Source organism: Cherax quadricarinatus, chromosome 46, assembly GCF_038502225.1.
Source record: "Cherax quadricarinatus isolate ZL_2023a chromosome 46, ASM3850222v1, whole genome shotgun sequence".
Taxonomy (NCBI): Eukaryota; Metazoa; Arthropoda; class Malacostraca; order Decapoda; family Parastacidae; genus Cherax; species Cherax quadricarinatus.
This window is the reverse complement of record NC_091337.1, coordinates 18519363-18540021: the sequence shown is the minus strand read 5'-3', so window position 1 is coordinate 18540021 and position 20659 is coordinate 18519363. Positions and strand designations below refer to the sequence as shown.

Here is a 20659-nt window from a genome sequence, read left to right as displayed (position 1 = left end):
TGAGTCCGAGGATCAAAAAAGGGGTGGGACCGATTTTTAAAAATGGGGGGATTTGGGAAGAAAAATTTTTAACAATGCCCAGGAATACAGTGAGACCATCCCCAGAGGAAATGGGGGATTAAATACCAAAACAGAATCGGGGGAGTAATGATGAAAAAAGAAAGGCAAATCCAATAGATAATGCCCAAGAAGGGAGATATAAAGAAAAGGTTACCACCATGCAGGGGTAACCCCTTTTGGAACAGAATACCACAAATAGTGATGGTAGGAATATCAAAAAGGGAAAAAGGGACCATTGGGCCCATCAGAAAAAGGGTCTAAGAATACAAATTATAGCCTGAGATGGGGGGAGATAAAAGAGAGGTATTTGTTCCCGTGAAACCAACAGGGAAAATGAGATAAATTAAAACCACCCCCCTTTCCCCTGAGGCCCCGATACCCAAAAATAGGCAATTGGAAAAGAAAGATATGAAATTGGGGTAAGGATTTCCCACCAGAGGGGGAAAAACCACATGCTGAGGCAGGGGGAAAAGTCAATGAAGGAAATGGCAAAGAAAGGGGTTTTGAGATAGGAGGGGAAAAAGGGTGGGGGGTGGGCATGTCCAGGAAGAACATAAGTGTCTACCTTGAGGATTGGGATTATTATTATAATCAAAAAAGAAGCGCTAAATTGAGGATTGGGAGATCTTGGAGTTCTAGCTGTTCAAGAATGTCAGTGCTACATGTCTGGAAATTTTGTTGAACTATGGTATGGGGCAGAATGACAGTACCACTACAAGAATTGAGGGAATGATGTTTTTCAATAGTGACAGGAACAGTATCGATATGGGAAAGACGAGAAAGCTCATGAGCCTGGGTAGCATCCTGTACGGTGACGATGCGCGTACAGCTCTTAAGAACATGAAAAGAAATATCTTTACCAACATGGCGTAGGAGTGCCTTGCCAATACTGTGGTCAGAAAGATAGGCAGTAGAGGAAGTCGGTCGTAAAGTGAAGAATTTAGTCCATTGTGCAGTCTGAAACTGAGCGTGGAAAGGTAGTGAAGGACGTGTCGATCTTTTCTGAGAAGAACGTGCTATATGACCCTTATGGGTTTAGCACTTGGTTATCATTATAATAATAATAATGGGGATCTCTCAAATACCAGGTCTGTATTACAAGGATTCCTCACACTACAAATGTGATGCCTGGACATGTGCTCTCCTTCCTTGGATCGAATCTGAATGCCTCGTATATCACCCCCTGGAGCTGCACGACTCATATGGGTTTAGCACTCCCCATGAATGTAATAATGTTTTGTCCCATGTTTAATTTATAAATTATTTTTTCGTGTATTACATGAATTTTCAAAAATATTAAAAATTTCCAATGTTGCAAAGTATATGTTTTTAAATATTTACAATGTGTCTTTCACATAATAGCTATATTATTTACTGTACAGTACTTAAGGTGGTAAAAAGTATTATGTTTCTTTTCTGAAAAAAAATAAACAGAACTGTCAAATTATTATTAAACAAGCCACTTTGTAGTTACCTATGAATCAATCAAAGGCCCCATATAAGGCCTGTTTCCAATTGCAATTTATTGCAGAACAAAAAAAAAATATGGGAAAAGTGACAAGAAAAATATCTTAGAGAAGGTTATACTAAAATAAACAGAGGATATAAAACTCCCTCAAGTGTTTATGATGGAACACTAGAGGGCTAAAAAAAAACTGTCTATACCAAAACTTGCATAAGAATAAAATTTTTAATTTTTTTTTTTATATTCGGGTGCTATTGTGCAAGAATAATCTTCAAGTTATTACTGTTCTATATAAACATATAACTAATAAAAAAAAAAACTCAAAATTTTCAAATTATTATACTCCTGGAAAGAGCTAAGCCAGTGTGAGGTCTTTCAGTGCTTCACAGCAAGGATGAAACTGATGGAAGAGGACGAAGTGTCAAGGGTAAGTGGGGATGAGAAGGTTATGGTTGGTATGTTCAATCAGTTTGCTTAAAAAGTCACAGAATCTAAACTACAGGCGAGACTGTCAGAGAGTAGACAGAGTAAGCATACCAGAGCAGTGAAGGAGAAACTGAAAGCAATGTGCTTTCTGATGTATGGTGCCATCAATTAAAAGACTGGTCTCTTATCCTGACCTGACAATTCTCAGTGACACCACAAAGTGGCCATGATGTGACTTAATACACTGGTTTGAAAGAAATAACAAAAAAAGGCACAATACCGTGACTGGAACGATACACAAGTAACCCGCACATAGAAGAGAGGCGCTTACGACGACGTGGACCATTTACAAAGTCACACTAACCAGAAGTGGAGCAGGATGGCTATATATAGGCAGGAAGAGGTAGTGGTGGTAGTAGTGGTAGTAGTAGTAGTGGTAGTAGTGGGGAATTAAGGAGGAGGAGCCAGTCAAATACAAAGAATGGGGAGCAATGCAAGGGAGCTAGGTGCCCACAGAGGGAGAGCAAGTGCACAGAGGTGGGGGGAAGGGGAAGTGATGAAATAAATAATGAAGGAACAGAAGACAGACAAAAAAGGAAAGAGGAAAGGGGAAAAGGGAGAAGAAGAAAAAAATAAGGAATCAGGTTAAGTCATGGGTGTTCTGAAGTTTGGAGCATTTTACAATGTAGTGGGAGAGGAAGGCATCTACAGAGCCATGAGGCCACAGTCGCCGTCTAGTTGAATCCTCTCTAATACACAACTTTCCTTGTATGAATCTTAGTCCTGGCTTCATCTCTGTAGATGCCTTCCTCTCCCACTACATTGTAAAATGCTCCAAACTTCAGAACACCCGTGACTTAACCCGATTCCTTATTTTTTCTCTTCTCCCTTTCCCCTTTCCTCTTTCCTTTTTTGTCATTCTTTCTTCTGTCGCGTGTTTCTGTTCCTTCATTATTTATTTCATCACTTCCCCTTCCCCCCACCTCTGTGCACTTGCTCTCCCTCTGTGGGCACCTAGCTCCCTTGCAGTGCTCCCCTTTCTTTGTATTTGACTGGCTCCTCCTTAATTCCCCACTACCACCACCACTACCTCTTCCTGCCTATATATAGCCGTCCTGCTCCACTTCTTGAAAGAAATGTTTCCCACAAACAATAATGAAAATAGAAAGGCCAGTAATCCTATCATGATATGATTAAATAAATGGTTGTTGATCACTAATGCAACCCAATGACCACCAAGTACTGAGTTAGCATTGGATAATAGTCAAAAATGGTAATTTTGCAGGAGATATAAAAGCCCAAAACTGTAGAATGCACACCCCTCAAGGAAGGTTCCTTGATGTTGGTGAGGGGCTCTTGATTTAGGGAATTGGATCTGTGCTCCAGTTCCCCGAATTAAGCCTGAATGCCTTCCACATCCCCCCCCCAGGCGCTGTATAATCCTCCAGGTTTAGCGCTTCCCCCTTGATTATAATAATAATGTAGAATGCACAAAGTCTGCAAATTCATTACCCAGAAGTCCAGTAAAGTCAGGGATCCAACAAAAGACAATCTTCTTGAATCTGCTAAAAATACAACACAGCTAAGCATTGGAAAGATACTGATGTACAGTATCCAATGTACTTGACATAAACTTGTTAAAATAGCCAATGATTGTTCTACCTCCACTTAGAACTTAGTAACTCTTGTGCTTCTTCACTATCACATGCAAGAGTATACATCACACCACATAAAGGGTATAACAAGAAATACGTATGGAAATACTATGCAAAATCTCCAAAGCTGAGGATCCATTGACACAAACTGCAGCCATTACAATTGTAGCACTGCCTCTGTACAACACAGACTATGTTGGACATCTCATAAAGAGACCAAGTTAATACAAACATTCAAGAAGATAATTTATACAGGCAAAAGTGTATGAAGGCCACCTTAACACCATCCCTCAGAAGTCCAGCAGTTTCAGCATACCCATTCTTTTTGCAAACAGGTTATTGCCCATACTGGAGATGGTTGTCACATAATGCAAGTCTACTGGCCCATATTGGCAGGTCTTTCTCAAACCCAACCCATCTCTCATTGCATGTTACCTGATTCCCCTGCCATTATATAGTGTATACTTTGTTTTGTCTGTGTTAGGACTGAAGAAGCTACTTGGTACACAAGTCTTTTTTCACGACTTGCTGGCACAATACCACTCACTTCCAACACAAGTGAGGGACAGAAAGGATGCAAGGAATAAAAGGTCTGTATCTGCATTAGGGACTTCCCAAAGCATGAAGTTCAAGAGATAAAACAAACATATAACCAAGATTGACCAAAGGACTGTAGGCACAAATTTATGGGTAAGAACAAAAAAAGGAGCAATGATTGACACTTAACATTAATAATGCCTGCCTGTAATAGTTTTACAGGTTGTAGGATCATGAAAGCTATAGCCACAAAGATAAAAAAAAAAACAATGGGACTATTTATGCTCCTACAATGAGGGAATGTTAGATCCCACATAAAAGCTTTCAAAGAGGCATAATCTAACAATCCCTGATACTGAATGACTGCTAGCAAATTTAATTCTGTAAACACTTACCAACAGTAAGCCTTATCTCATCTTCTTGTAATGCAAGTCCATCATAGTAATAGATGTCAAACTTTGAGACTGAAGGAGAGTCAGCTGTTACTGAAGTATCACGGCTGAACAGGCAACTGTAGTGACTTTCACAACATACTACCCATATTGGGTACTGTGGACTCTTGAGGAAAGTACCAACCTAGGAAAAAGTATATGTATTTTAATATATTCTTCCACTTTGAATGTTTGTGATACATGACAAGTTAAAAGAATTCCTGCCATAAATGGTCAATTACCATTTTGCTGAATGGCCAAAATGGGTTTTGTGCCTCCTTTTATTATTATTTGTTTTTAACACACTGGCCATCTCCCACCAGGCCCATGGCCTGGTAGGCAAAAACTCTAGCTTCACACGATGAGGGGTCCGGGTTCAATTTCTGGCAAAGGGTGGAAACATTGGACATGTTTCCTCACACCATGTTTGCCCATCACTAAAAATGGGTACCTGGGTGTTAGCTAGCTGGTGAGAGTTGCATCCTGGGACAAAATTGACCTAATTTGCCCAAAATGCTCTACATAACAAGCAGCTTTCTATATAGTAGTATGTCACTGATGTCAGTTAGACCTGTATACCTTGTATATGTACTTGTAGAAATAAAGATATTATTATTATTAGGGAAGGGTGACCCAAAAGAAGGAACACTTTTACCATCATTCACTATCACTGCCTTGCCAGAGGCACACTGTTATTATTATTATCACACTGGCCGATTCCCACCAAGGCAGGGTGGCCCGAAAAAGAAAAAGTCTCACCATCATTCACTCCATCACTGTCTTGCCAGAAGGGTGCTTTACACTACAGTTTTTAAACTGCAACATTAACACCCGTCCTTCAGAGTGCAGGCACTGTACTTCCCATCTCCAGGACTCGAAGTCCGGCCTGCCGGTTTCCCTGAACCCATTCATAAATGTTACTTTGCTCACACTCCAACAGCACGTCAAGTATTAAAAACCATTTGTCTCCATTCACTCCTATCAAACACGCTCACGCATGCCTGCTGGAAGTCCAAGCCCCTCGCACACAAAACCTCCTTTACCCCCTCCCTCCAACCTTTCCTAGGCCGACCCCTACCCCGCCTTCCTTCCACTACAGACTGATACACACTTGAAGTCATTCTGTTTCGCTCCATTCTCTCTACATGTCCGAACCACCTCAACAACCCTTCCTCAGCCCTCTGGACAACAGTTTCGGTAATCCTGCAACTCCTCCTAACTTCCAAACTACGAATTGTCTGCATTATATTCACACCACACATTGCCCTCAGACATGACATCTCCACTGCCTCCAGCCTTCTCCTCGCTGCAACATTCATCACCCATGCTTCACACCCATATAAGAGCGTTGGTAAAACTATACTCTCATACATTCCCCTCTTTGCCTCCAAGGACAAAGTTCTTTGTCTCCACAGACTCCTAAGTGCACCACTCACCCTTTTCCCCTCATCAATTCTATGATTCACCTCATCTTTCATAGACCCATCCGCTGACACGTCCACTCCCAAATATCTGAATACATTCACCTCCTCCATACTCTCTCCCTCTGAAGGACTGAAACCTGAACAAGTGTTTAATTGTGATGAAACAGGCCTGTTTTGGAAGAAAATGCCAAGCAGGACCTACATTACTCAGGAGGAAAAGGCACTCCCAGGACATAAGCCTATGAAAGACAGGCTTACTTTCTTGATGTGTTCCAATGCTACTGGTGATTGCAAAGTTAAGCCTTTATTAGTGTATCACTCTGAAACTCCCAGACCGTTCAGGCAAAAGAATGTCCTCGAGGAGAATTTGTGTGTGCTGTGGAGGGCAAACAGTAAGGCATGGGTCACTAGAGACTTTTTCTATGACTGGTTACACCATGCATTTGCCCCCAATGTGAAAGATTACCTAACTGAAAAGAAATTAGAACTTAAGTGCCTCCTGGTGTTAGACAATGCCCCTGGTCATCCTACAGACGTGGCAGAGCGACTTTATGGGGACATGAAATTCATTAACATCAAGTTTTTGCCTCCTAATACCACTCCTCTCCTGCAGCCCATGGACCAGCAGGTTATTGCAAACTTCAAAAAACTGTACACAAAAGCTCTGTTTGAAAGGTGCTTTGTAGTGACCTCAGAAACTCAACTGACTCTAAGAGAGTTTTGGAGAGAGCACTTTAATATCCTCAATTGTGTAAACCTTATAGGTAAGGGTTGGGAGGGAGTGACTAAGAAGACCTTGAACTCTGCTTGGAAGAAACTGTGGTCAGAATGTGTAGACAAAAGGGATTTTGAAGGGTTTGAGGCTAACCCTGAGAGGATTATGCCAGTTGAGGAATCCATTGTGGCATTGGGAAAGTCCTTGGGGTTGGAGGTTAGTGGGGAGGATGTGGAAGAGTTGGTGGAGGAGGACAATGAAGAACTAACCACTGATGAGCTGATAGATCAACTTCAAGAGCAAGAGGCCAGACCTGAGAAAACTGGTTCAGAGGAGGGGAGAGAGAAATTGAAGAAGTTGCCTACTACAAAGATTAAGGAAATGTGTGCAAAGTGGCTTGAAGTGCAAACCTTTTTTTGATGAAAATCACCCTCACACAGCTATTGCAAGCCGTGCTGGTGATTATTACACTGACAATGTTGTGAAACACTTTAGGGAAGTCATAAAGGAACGAGAGGTACAGGCCACTATGGACAGATATGTTGTGCGAAAGAAGTCCAGTGACTCTGAAGCTGGTCCTAGTGGCATTAAAAGAAGAAGGGAAGTAACCCCAGTAAAGGACTCGACACCTCAAGTCTTAATGGAAGGGGATTCCCCTTCTAAACACTAACACTCTCTCTCCCCTCCTCCCATCCCATCAATCATCACCAGATCTTCAATAAAAGTAAGTGTCATGTAAGTGTGCATGCCTTTTTCAGTTTGTGTGTACTAAAATTAACATTTCATGTGGTAAAAAAATTTTTTTTTTCATACTTTTGGGTGTCTTGCACGGATTAATTTGATTTCCATTATTTCTTATGGGGAAAATTCATTCGCATACCGATTATTTCGCATAACAATTACCCCTCTTGCACGGATTAAAATCGGTATGCGGGGGTCCACTGTACTCTAACTTGAGCCTCACTATCCTCGTAAAAACTCTTCACTGCTTTCAGTGTTATATCTTCGAAATTGGTCATCCTGTGTTAATTAACTATTGTAACAGAATATGTTCATCACTTAATATTATAGCGCGAAAGTCCCAGTTTATAGCTAAAATAGAGACTTTCGGCGTTATATTATTATCTGTTAATATATGAAAAATCAAAATTCAGATCAAATTCAAAATGGGAACTGACACAGTTACTTTTTGCTGATGATACTGTGCTTATGGGAGATTCTAAAGAAAAATTGCAAAGGTTAGTGGATGAGTTTGAGAATGTGTGTAAAGGTAGAAAGTTGAAAGTGAACATAGAAAAGAGTAAGGTGATGAGGGTATCAAATGATTTAGATAAAGAAAAATTGGATATCAAATTGGGGAAGAGGAGTATGGAAGAAGTGAATGTTTACAGATACTTGGAAGTTGACGTGTCGGCGGATGGGTTTATGAAGGATGAGGTTAATCATAGAATTGATGAGGGAAAAAAGGTGAGTGGTGCGTTGAGGTATATGTGGAGTCAAAAAACGTTATCTATGGAGGCAAAGAAGGGAATGTATGAAAGTATAGTAGTCCCAACACTCTTATATGGATGTGAAGCTTGGGTGGTAATTGCAGCAGCGAGGAGACGGTTGGAGGCAGTGGAGATGTCCTGTCTAAGGGCAATGTGTGGTGTAAATATTATGCAGAAAATTCGGAGTGTGGAAATTAGGAGAAGGTGTGGAGTTAATAAAAGCATTAGTCAGAGGGCAGAAGAGGGGTTGTTGAGGTGGTTTGGTCATTTAGAGAGAATGGATCAAAGTAGAATGACATGGAAAGCATATAAATCTATAGGGGAAGGAAGGAGGGGTAGGGGTCGTCCTCGAAAGGGTTGGAAAGAGGGGGTAAAGGAGGTTTTGTGGGCAAGGGGCTTGGACTTCCAGCAAGCGTGCATGAGCGTGTTAGATAGGAGTGAATGGAGACGAATGATACTTGGGACCTGACGATCTGTTGGAGTGTGAGCAGGGTAATATTTAGTGAAGGGATTCAGGGAAACCGGTTATTTTCATATAGTCGGACTTGAGTCCTGGAAATGGGAAGTACAATGCCTGCACTTTAAAGGAGGGGTTTGGGATATTGGCAGTTTGGAGGGATATGTTGTGTATCTTTATACGTATATGCTTCTAAACTGTTGTATCCTGAGCACCTCTGCAAAAGCAGTGATAATGTGTGAGTGTGGTGAAAGTGTTGAATGATGATGAAAGTATTTTCTTTTTGGGGATTTTCTTTCTTTTTTGGGTCACCCTGCCTCGGTGGGAGACGGCCGACTTGTTGAAAAAAAAAATATGAAAAATACCATGGTATTATCACTATTTTGTTATTATCGCTATTTTGTTATTATCGCTATTTTGTTATTATCACTATTCTGGTATTATCACTATTTTGTTATTATTATCTCTATTATTTTATTATTATTGTTAGGTAGGATTTCTTGTGTATATAGAGTTTAAGTCTCGGAACCATCCGGTGAATTGTTCAATTGTTTATGTCCGGCTGGCTGACGTTTGGGTCAGCTGATCCAACCTGACGACACGTCAAGAGACTGGCAAGTAGTCGGTCTGCTCCCTGCTCTAGCCCTGACAACTGATCGTATATTGGCTCTTACGGTGTACAGTTTGAATGGTTTTGAGAATTGGACTCTAGAGCTGACTCAGTTTGTTCCTAATTGCTCTGAAAGATTCTTTTGATATTTATATTCTTGGTCAGTTCAGTAATCCATAGAGATACTTCACGGCCAGATTCAAAGGTCTTGTTAAATCTTGTACCTTTTGTATTTTGAGTTTACAGTCTTGTTAAGAAAAAGACGTAAATGTTAATGAAGACTTAATTACAGGAAGAATAATTAAACTTCCTTATTAATGTGACATTTCCATGATTTTGAACTAAATGTATATGGTAAATTTATTGTACAAAGTATTAAGTTACATTAACTACAAAGAGAAGATAAAGTAGTGTATTTAAATACTTTAATAAATTTGAATATTATTCTATGGAGTTTCCCAGTTGAAATTATTTCCCCTAGACTCTAAAATACCTTTAAATAACTCGGATCCAAAAATCTTGTTGCATAAGAAATAAATGGTAACAGGCCACATTCTGAAGTTCTTTAAAAAATTTCTTATTCGCAACAAATGGGTTACCCGTCCGGGTAACAATATTAAAGTTATATACTGGGAATTTATCTTTAGTTAATTTCAAAATATTGATCATGGAAGATCACATTAAAGAGTTATTTGAAGATTTAACATTATCAAAGCTGGACTCCTTGAAACTTCAAACGTGCTGGCAGATAGCCCGTAAATTGGGAGTACCATACGATAGATATTACACAGCCAATACCGTAAGGGCAATAATTAGAAACAAATTGTTTCCAGGGGCCTCTAACCATCATGTAGCAGGAGATTCTGACTCTGAAAGTTTAGTTTCTCAAGTAAGCTACCAGTCGAGAATCGAAGTATTAAAAGAACAATTTCAAAGAATTGATCTTGAAATTGAATCAGATAGATTAGGTCCCGCTTTGGCTTCTAGTAAAGTAGATGAAGTATTGCAGGGTGCAGCCGCTCTTCGGCATTCGCCCATTACTGAAGGAATTCCTATTAATGGTCAGCCTGCCCCTCACCAAGGTGCACGTCCAAAGGAATATCCACATACCGCCAGTTCAATTCCCTCATTCTCGATAGCATCGGCGCATATTTCTCAAAGTCAGTTTGAGAAATTAGAGAGACTATTTATTTTACACACTGCTCAAATTGAGGCTCAGCGTAAATTAAATGAAGAAGACTTTCAAAGGGAAACGCTCCGCTATATAAGACAACAACAACAAGGTAATGTGAGTGAAAGATGTACTGAATCCTCAAATGATTCTTTCAATATACAAAAAGCTGCATCTATGGTTCCAAGGTTTAATGACGGAGATTTAGATACTTATTTTGAAGTCTTTGAGAATCAAGCACATGCTATGCGCTGGCCCCGACAACACTGGGCAACCTTATTACATACTTCGTTGTCTGGTAAAGCTCAAAGTTGTACGGCTACGTTACCTTTTGAGAAATATGTGGATTATGATTCCGTTAAGAAGGCTATCCTAAAGGCTTATGATCTCCTCCCAGTAAGTTATCAAAAAGCCTTTAGAGCATTAAAACGCCAGCCAACTCAGTCGTATGTAGATTTTGCACGTGAAAAGAAAATCGCTTTTGAGAGATGGTGTAGAGCTTCTAACTGTAAATCTATGGAAAGTCTTTCCCAATTGATCCTGCATGAGGATTTCTATAATAATTTACCAGAAGACTTGCATAGGTATTTGATTAGTTGCCCCATAGTAAATATACTAGAAACAGCCTCGCTCGCCGATAATTATGAAATATCTCAACAATTAATTGGCGAAACAAAAAGTAAGGAAACAGTGACTAAATGTGCCCCTAAGAAAGGACGATCCAATCCTACAGAGATGCGTCGCATACAGAATCCTTGCCTGACCTCCTATGATGCCTCCACGCCCATTAATAATAAATTTAGATCTAACTCTAGGAAAAGTTCAAAACCACTACATAACAGTGAGTTGAACTGCACTTATTGTAATAAGAAAGGGCATTTAAGGAAACACTGTTACTGGCTAGAGAGGGATACCAGGAACGAGCGACTTCGTTTCCCAACTCAGGTAATATCTTCATCGACAACTCAAAAGAAACTGAACCCTAGTACCGAACAAGGTTCACAAGAACGAATCAGTAGTCATTCTAGATGACTCAATACTAGAGCTGTTTCAGAAAAAGATATTCACTCAGCTATGAGTCCCTACTTTGCTAAAGTGAAAGTTGGAATAGACGAGACTCAATTAGTTGAAATTAATTCCTTCCGTGATACTGGAAGTTATTTAACATTGTTGAAGCAGGACATACTTCCTGTAAGTGATATGACTCGCACAAAGCTAGATGTCTTATTAGAAGCCTATGGAGGCGCCATTATAAGAGTGCCTCTTCACAGGATATACGTCCAAACACCAACCTATACTGGCTTTGTGTCGGTAGGTATATCCAGTGAAACTTTTCCTATTCAGGGCGTTGACTTACTCATAGGCAATGATCTAGACTATTCGGGTATAAGCCGAGAGCCTCTAGTTATTGATAATTCTACTGACATTAACTATGCCATAGAAGCTCGAAAAGAGGCTCCTACCTTATTTCCTCTCAATGTTATAACTAGAGCAATGTCTAGAGCGCCTCAAAATCCTTTGTCAACTGAAGTCCTAAGTGAAGGCAAAGATTTAGGTCTCGATTTATCGTTCAGCCGATCCTTACAACCCGGATCTTCAAATCTGAAATATTCTATGATCGGCCCTTTTCAAGATTCTGATATTAAAATGCTATCGAAAGAAGATTTAATAAGGGATCAGTTCCTTGATCCATCCCTAGAGAAATTACGAGAGATAGCTATTACAGAAGACGACGCCCAAGACCTGGACAACAGTTACTATCCTGCTAATGGCATATTAATGAGAAAGGAAAAGTCTCTTTTGTCTTCCGACGATCATCTGTCTACCAGCAAACATCTAGTAGTGCTACCTAGCACCTTTAGAGAACTGGCTATTAGTTTCGCCCACCATAGTCCCATGGGAGGACATTTGGGAGTAAAGAAAATGCTGGGCAAAATAGCCAAGCATTTTCATTGGCCCAGAATGAAGGAGACTGTGGAAAGCTATCTAAAAGATTGTCAAGTCTGCCAAGTGACCGGCAAACCTTCACACACACCTCCACCAGTTCCCCTCATTCCGATTCCCGTCAGTGGTGAGCCCTTCTCACGCCTGATAATAGATTGTGTTGGTCCGTTACCCAGGACTAAACAAGGGAATCAATATCTGTTTACAATTATGGATGTCGTTACTCGGTATCCAGAGGCTATCCCTTTGAGAAAAATTAATTCTTGCATCATTGTTCGAGCTTTACAAAAAATTTTCTCACAGGTGGGGATTCCCCGAATAATTCAATCCGATCAAGGTTCAAATTTTACCTCTAAGATGTTTCGTGATGCCTTATCTCGCCTCGGAATTAAGTCCGTATTTTCTGTTGCTTATCACCCTCAGTCGCAAGGAGCCCTCGAACGATTTCATCAAACATTAAAATCAATGTTGAGAGCGTACTGCGAGCAGTTTTCCAGAGATTGGGACGAAGGAATACCATTCCTCTTGTTCGCCTTAAGGGAAAGCGAACAAGAAAGCACTGGATTTAGTCCATTTGAATTAATTTATGGACACCAAGTGCCGCTTACCCAGCGAGCCCAAGAAATATCCGCATTTATTATACAAGGCGGATTATTCAATTATCGTGTTATGCCCTTCGGGTTGTGTAACGCGGCCTCTACCTTTCAGCGCCTAATGAACCTGCTGACCAATGATTTACAAGGAGTGGATGCATATCTAGATGATCTTGTTATATATAGCAATGAGTGGGAGCAACATTTAATTCGCCTGGAAACCTTATTTAAGAAGTTAGAAAAGTACAACTTCACCATAAATTTAGCCAAGTGTCAGTCTGGACAAGCCAAGATTAAATACCTCGGTTTTTGTATAGGTCAGGGTGAGGTACGTCCTGTTGATGTAAAAGTTAGGGCCATTGCCAAGTTTCCTATCCCTCAAGATAGAAAGTCTATACAGAGGTTCTTTGGAATGACTGGTTATTATCGACATTTCTGTCCTAATTTTTCTCAGGTTGCATCTCCTCTAACTGAGTTAACCAGTAGTAAGATGAAGTTTTGCTGGACGAAAGATTGTGAGATAGCTTTTAATCGGTTGAAGCGGTTGCTTTCTTCGTCACCCGTATTGAAAAGTCCTGACTTTAATCAACCCTTCTATTTACACATCGATGCCAGCGGTTATGCTGTGGGGGCAGTGTTACTTCAGAAATCCCCCTCTACTGATATTTTGCATCCTATATCTTATTTTTCTTCAAAGTTGAAACGTCACCAAAAGAATTACGCCACTGTAGAGAAAGAAGCTCTTGCCCTAGTAATATCTTTGGAACATTTTGACGTTTATCTGGGAACCCCCCCCCATAAAATTATGGTATTTTCTGATCACAACCCTTTAATTTATATTAATTCTATGAAATCAAAGAACACCCGGATCCTCAGGTGGGCTCTGAGAATCCAACCTTATCTGATTAGTACTCAACACTTAAGTGGATCCCTTAAACATAATTGCTGATGCCCTTTCTCGCCCCTGAAAAAAAAAAAACAAAAAAAAAAAAATGTATACCTTAAAATGTAAAGTTAAGAAATGAGTACTCTTAGAGCCTAATTTATATATATATATATTATGTATATATTTTTGTTAATGATTTTCTTTTATATTGACAGTATGACTATGAAAGCCGTTTCGTTGATGGGACGAAGTATTAAGTCCACATGGATGACCCTGACAATCATGTCCGAGACTCCTATTCTCGAATTGTGATGGATACCACTCCAGATGGTTCTTTCGGCCACTGTTCCAGAAGCTCATCCTCTGGCAAATAACCATGCTGATCGAGTTCTTTCTTCTCCATTCTTTCGTCGTACTACATGCCTTATTTACCAAGAGGACGCTTACTATAAAGGAGATATTACCAAGGACGCTTGCAAACTCCCTACTGCGACCTATTGTCGTATGGGGGGGGTGTTATATCTTCGAAATTGGTCATCCTGTGTTATTTAACTATTGTAAGAGAATATGTTCATCACTTAATATTATAGCGCGAAAGTCCCCGTTTATAGCTAAAATAGAGACTCGGCGTTATATTATTATCTGTTAATATATGAAAAATACCATGGTATTATCACTATTTTGTTATTATCACTATTTTGTTATTATCGCTATTTTGTTATTATCGCTATTTTGTTATTATCACTATTTTGGTATTATCACTATTTTGTTAATATTATCTCTTATTATTTTATTATTATTGTTAGGTAGGATTTCTTGTGTATATAGAGTTTAAGTCTCAGAACCATCCGGTGAATTGTTCAATTGTTTATGTCCAGCTGGCTGACGTTTGGGTCAGCTGATCCAACCTGACGACGCGTCAACAGACTGGCAAGTAGTCAGTCCGCTCCCTGCTCTAGCCCTGACAACTGATCGTATATTGGCTCTTACGGTGTAAAGTTTGAATGGTTTTGAGAATTGGACTCTAGAGCTGACTCAGTTTGTTCCTAATTGCTCTGAAAGATTCTTTTGATATTTATATTCTTGGTCAGTTCAGTAATCCATAGAGATACTTCACGGCCAGATTCAAAGGTCTTGTTAAATCTTGTACCTTTTGTATTTTGAGTTTACAGTCTTGTTAAGAAAAAGACGTAAATGTTAATGAAGACTTAATTACAGGAAGAATAATTAAACTTCCTTGTTAATGTGACATTTCCATGATTGTGAACTAAATGTATATGGTAAATTTATTGTACAAAGTATTAAGTTACATTAACTACAAAGAGAAGATAAAGTATTGTATTTAAATACTTTAATAAATTTGAATATTATTCTATGGAGTTTCCCAGTTGAAATTATTTCCCCTAGACTCTAAAATACCTTTAAATAACTCGGATCCAAAATCTTGTAGCATAAGAAATAAATGGTAACAGGCCACATTCTGAAGTTCTTTAAAAAATTTCTTATTCGCAACATCAGCAACCTACCTCCTACACCATACACCTGCAACATCTGCCACATTGCATCCCTATCCTCCCTGTCATACGCCTTTTCCAATTCCATAAATGCCACAAAGACCTCTTTAGCCTTATCTAAATACTGTTCACTTATATGTTTCACTGTAAACACCTGGTCCACACACCCCCTACCTTTCCTAAAGCCTCCTTGTTCATCTGCTATCCTATTTTCCATCTTACTCTTAATTCTTTCAATAATAACTCTACCATACACTTTACCAGGTATACTCAACAGACTTATCCCCCTATAATTTTTGCACTCTCTTTTGTCCCCTTTGCCTTATACAAAGGAACTATGCATGCTCTCTGCCAATCCCTAGGTATCTTACCCTCTTCCATACATTTATTAAATAATTGCACCAACCACTCCAAAACTATATCCCCACCAGCTTTTAACATTTCTATCTTTATCCCATCAATCCCGGCTGCCTTACCCCCTTTCATTTTACCTACTGCCTCATGAACTTCCCCCACACTCACAACTAGCTCTTTCTCACTCCTACAAGATGTTATTCCTCCTTGCCCTATACATGAAATCACAGCTTCCCTAACTTCATCAACATTTAACAATTCCTCAAAATATTCCCTCCATCTTCCCAATACCTCTAACTCTCCATTTAATAACTCTCCTCTCCTATTTTTAACTGACAAATCCATTTGTTCTCTAGGCTTCCTCAACTTGTTAATCTCACTCCAAAACTTTTTCTTATTTTCAACAAAATTTGTTGATAACATCTCACCCACTCTCTCATTTGCTCTCTTTTTACATTGCTTCACCACTCTCTTAACCTCTCTCTTTTTCTCCATATACTCTTCCCTCCTTACATCATTCTCCATATACTCTTCCCTCCTTGCATCACTTCTACTTTGTAAAAACTTCTCATATGCTTACTTTTTCTCCCTTACTACTCTCTTTACATCATCATTCCACCAATTGCTCCTCTTCCCTCCCCCACCCACTTTCCTGTAACCACAAACTTCTGCTGAACACTCTAACACTACATTTTTAAACCTACCCCATACCTCTTCGACCCCATTGCCTATGCTCTCATTAGCCCATCTATCCTCCAATAGCTGTTTATATCTTACCCTAACTGCCTCCTCTTTTAGTTTATAAATCTTCACCTCTCTCTTCCCTGATGCTTCTATTCTCCTTGTATCCCATCTACCTTTTACTCTCAGCGTAGCTACAACTAGAAAGTGATCTGATGTATCTGTGGCCCCTCTATAAACATGTACATCCTGAAGTCGACTCAACAGTCTTTTATCTACCAATACATAATCCAACAAACTACTGTCATTTTGCAGTACATCATATCTTGTATACTTATTTATCCTCTTTTTCTTAAAATATGTATTACCTATAACTAAACCCCTTTCTATACAAAGTTCAATCAAAGGGCTCCCATTATCATTTACACCTGGCACCCCAAACTTACCTACCACACCCTCTCTAAAAGTTTCTCCTACTTTAGCATTCAGGTCCCCTACCACAATTACTCTCTCACTTGGTTCAAAGGCTCCTATACATTCACTTAACATCTCCCAAAATCTCTCTCTCTACATTCCTCTCTTCTCCAGGTGCATACATGCTTGTTATGACCCACTTTTTGCATCCAACCTTTACTTTAATCCACACAATTCTTGAATTTACACATTCATATTCTCTTTTCTCCTTCCATAACTGATCCTTCAACATTACTGCTACCCCTTCCTTTGCTCTAACTCTCTCAGATACTCCAGATTTAATCCCATTTATTTCCCCCCACCGAAACTCCCCTACCCCCTTCAGCTTTGTTTCGCTTAGGGCCAGGACATCCAACTTCTTTTCATTCATAACATCACCAATCATCTGTTTCTTGTCATCCGCACTACATCCACGCACATTCAAGCATCCCAGTTTTATAAAGTTTTTCTTCTCTTTTTAAGTAAATGTCTACAGGAGAAGGGGTTACTAGCCCATTGCTCCCGGCATTTTAGTCGCCTCATACGACAAGCATGGCTTACGGAGGAAAGATTCTTTTCCACTTCCCCATGGACAATAGAAGAAATAAAGAAGAACAAGAGCTATTTAGAAAAAGGAGAAAAACCTAGATGTATGTATATATATATGCATGTGCGTGTCTGTGAAGTGTGACCAAAGTGTAAGTAGGAGTATCAAGGTATCCCTGTTATCTAGCGTGTTTATGAGACAGAAAAAGAAACCAGCAATCCTACCATCATGCAAAACTGTTACAGGTTTCTGTTTCACAGTCATCTGGCAGGATGGTAGTACTTCCCTGATACTATAGTTTAGATGCCCCTCCAAACTGCACATATCTCTACTCCTCCTTCAGAGTACAGGTGCTGTACTTCCCACCTCCAGAACTTAAGTCTGGCTAACCCATTTCCCTGAATCCCTTCACAAAATATTACCTTGCTCACACTCCAACAGCTCATCAAGTCCCCAAAACCATCTGCCTCCACTCACTCCTATCTAACATACACACACACACACACACACACATGCCTGCTGGATGTTCAAACCTCCTTACCCGCTCCCTCTAACCTTTCCTAAGGTAACCCGCTACCCTGCTTTCCCTCCACTACAGATTTATACACCCACCAAGTCATCTTTTTTGCTTCATCCTCTCTAAATGTCCAAAACCTCAACAAACCCTTCTCAGCCCCCTGGATAATAATTTTAGTAACCCTGCAAGTCCTATCTCCATGCCATGAATTCTCTGCATAATATTTACTCCACACATTACCCTCAGACACAACATCTCCATTGCCTCCAGCCTCTTCCTCTCTGCAACATTCACAACCCATGCTTTACACCAATATAAGGGATGTCTGAATGTGTGTGGATGTTGTGCGAATGATAAAGAGATGATTGTGGATGTTATGAATGAGAAGAAGCTGGATGTCCTGGCTTTAAGTGAAACAAAGCTGAAGGGGGTGGGAGAGTTTCAGTGGGGAGAAATAAATGAGATTAGGTCAGGGGTTTCAAATAGAGTTAGAGCTAAAGAAGGAGTAGCAATAATGTTGAAAGACAAATTATGACAGGAAAAGAGGGAATATAAATGTATAAATTCAAGGATTATGTGGAGTAAAATAAGGGTTGGATGTTAAAAGTGTGTTACAGTAAGCATTTATGCACCTGGAGAAGAGAGAAGTGTAGAGGAGAGAGATTTTGGGAAATGTTGAGTGAGTGCATGGGGAGTTTTGAACCAAGTTGTACTTTAGCTCATTCTAGCACAACACATAGACAATATCAATCTCATTATGTTTATTAGTGACTATACTCTATATGACCAAAGTGCTTTAGTGGTATACTTATCCAAACCTCCCACCACTACAGAAATCAGTATTAGAACTCACCACATAATACAGGATATAAACAACCACTATTTAAACCTAAAAGATGAATGATCACATTGACCCTGATCTAAACCTCCATAATTTAACACACAATCAAAACTTATTGGAAAGTAACTGCCTTTATTACACAGCATCACAAGCCAGCACTATCCTGAACACTGCTCAAAGTCTATCAGTTCTTAACTACAACATCAGGTCCTTAAGCAAACACTATGATGACCTCCTGGCACTCCTTGAGTCACTAAAGACACCCTTCTCCTGCATTATTCTTACTGAGACTTGGCTTAAGCAGGACACAATTGATATCTACCCACTACCAGGATACACAGCAATCCACAACTGCAGACCATACCAAGCTGGGGGTGGTACTGCAATCTATTACTCTAACCAACTATCTTGTATTAACACTAACTGCTTTAGTGATGAATATGGGGAATACATTTTTGCTAATTTTACTGTAAAAAACGTCAAGACGCCTATAACAATCGGTGCCATATACCGGATACCCCACACAAACATCCCAAACTTCAGTGAGAATCTAAAGTCACTAATAACAACAGACAAATGAACACGCACCACCTTCTCTTAGCTGGAGACTTCAATAGTATCAACCTTGGCCTACCAGATGATCAGACTGTAACAGATTTCATCAACAATATGAACAACACACTTCTCATACCAACAATAACTAAACCAACCAGACTGACTGAGACAAGTGCAACCATAATAGACCACATATGGACCAATATACTAGCCCCCCTTAAATCAGGGATAATCACAGACAGCACTACTGACCACTACCCAACCTTCCTCTTAACAAACATTAGTAAGCCACCACTCGAATACAACAAAGTTTCATTTAGACTCCATGACGAGGCCTCAATAAGGAATATCACAGCAGACCTAGAGACTGTTGACTGGCCTACAGAATTCTCCACTGCCAATGGTACTGACAAATGGACAGACATTTTTCTTAACAAAATACTTAGACTATACAACAAACATTGTCCTATAAAAACAAAACATATCACGAATAAACGGCTTGGTTGCCCATGGCTAACCAGCAGCATTCTGAAATCCATTGATAAGAAACACCGATATGAAAAGCAATATAGACAGGGTTTAATTTTTTTTTTTTATTATCACACTGGCCGATTCCCACCAAGGCAGGGTGGCCCGAAAAAGAAAAACTTTCACCATCATTCACTCCATCACTGTCTTGCCAGAAGGGTGCTTTACACTACAGTTTTTAAACTGCAACATTAACACCCCTCCTTCAGAGTGCAGGTACTGTACTTCCCATCTCCAGGACTCAAGTCCGGCCTGCCGGTTTCCCTGAACCCCTTCATAAATGTTACTTTGCTCACACTCCAACAGCACGTCAAGTATTAAAAACCATTTGTCTCCATTCACTCCTATCAAACACGCTCATGCAGGCCTGCTGGAAGTCCAAGCCCCTCGCACACAAAACCTCCTTTACCCCCTCCCTCCAACCTTTCCTAGGCCGACCCCTACCTCGCCTTCCTTCCACTACAGACTGATACACTCTTGAAGTCACTCTGTTTCGATCCATTCTCTCTACATGTCCAAACCACCTCAACAACCCTTCCTCGGCCCTCTGGACAACAGTTTTGGTAATCCCGCACCTCCTCCTAATTTCCAAACTACGAATTCTCTGCATTATATTCACACCACACATTGCCCTCAGACATGACATCTCCACTGCCTCCAGCCTTCTCCTCGCTGCAACATTCATCACCCATGCTTCACACCTATATAAGAGCGTTGGTAAAACTATACTCTCATACATTCCCCTCTTTGCCTCCAAGGACAAAGTTCTTTGTCTCCACAGACTCCTAAGTGCACCACTCACCCT

The 20659-nt window shown here is 40.0% G+C and overlaps 1 protein-coding gene across 1 annotated transcript in view; it reads right to left on the bottom strand.

Annotated features, from left to right (window-relative positions):
• LOC128696758 (probable ubiquitin carboxyl-terminal hydrolase MINDY-4) overlaps nt 1-20659 on the bottom strand; it is a 55835-nt gene that overhangs the window by 3316 nt on the left and 31860 nt on the right. Inside the window, exons 7-8 of the mRNA XM_070094408.1 lie at nt 4539-4719; nt 1256-1274 (exon numbers count right to left, since the gene is read on the bottom strand). Coding sequence (XP_069950509.1) covers nt 1256-1274; nt 4539-4719 — 200 coding nt within the window. The remainder of the gene's footprint in view (nt 1-1255; nt 1275-4538; nt 4720-20659) is intronic.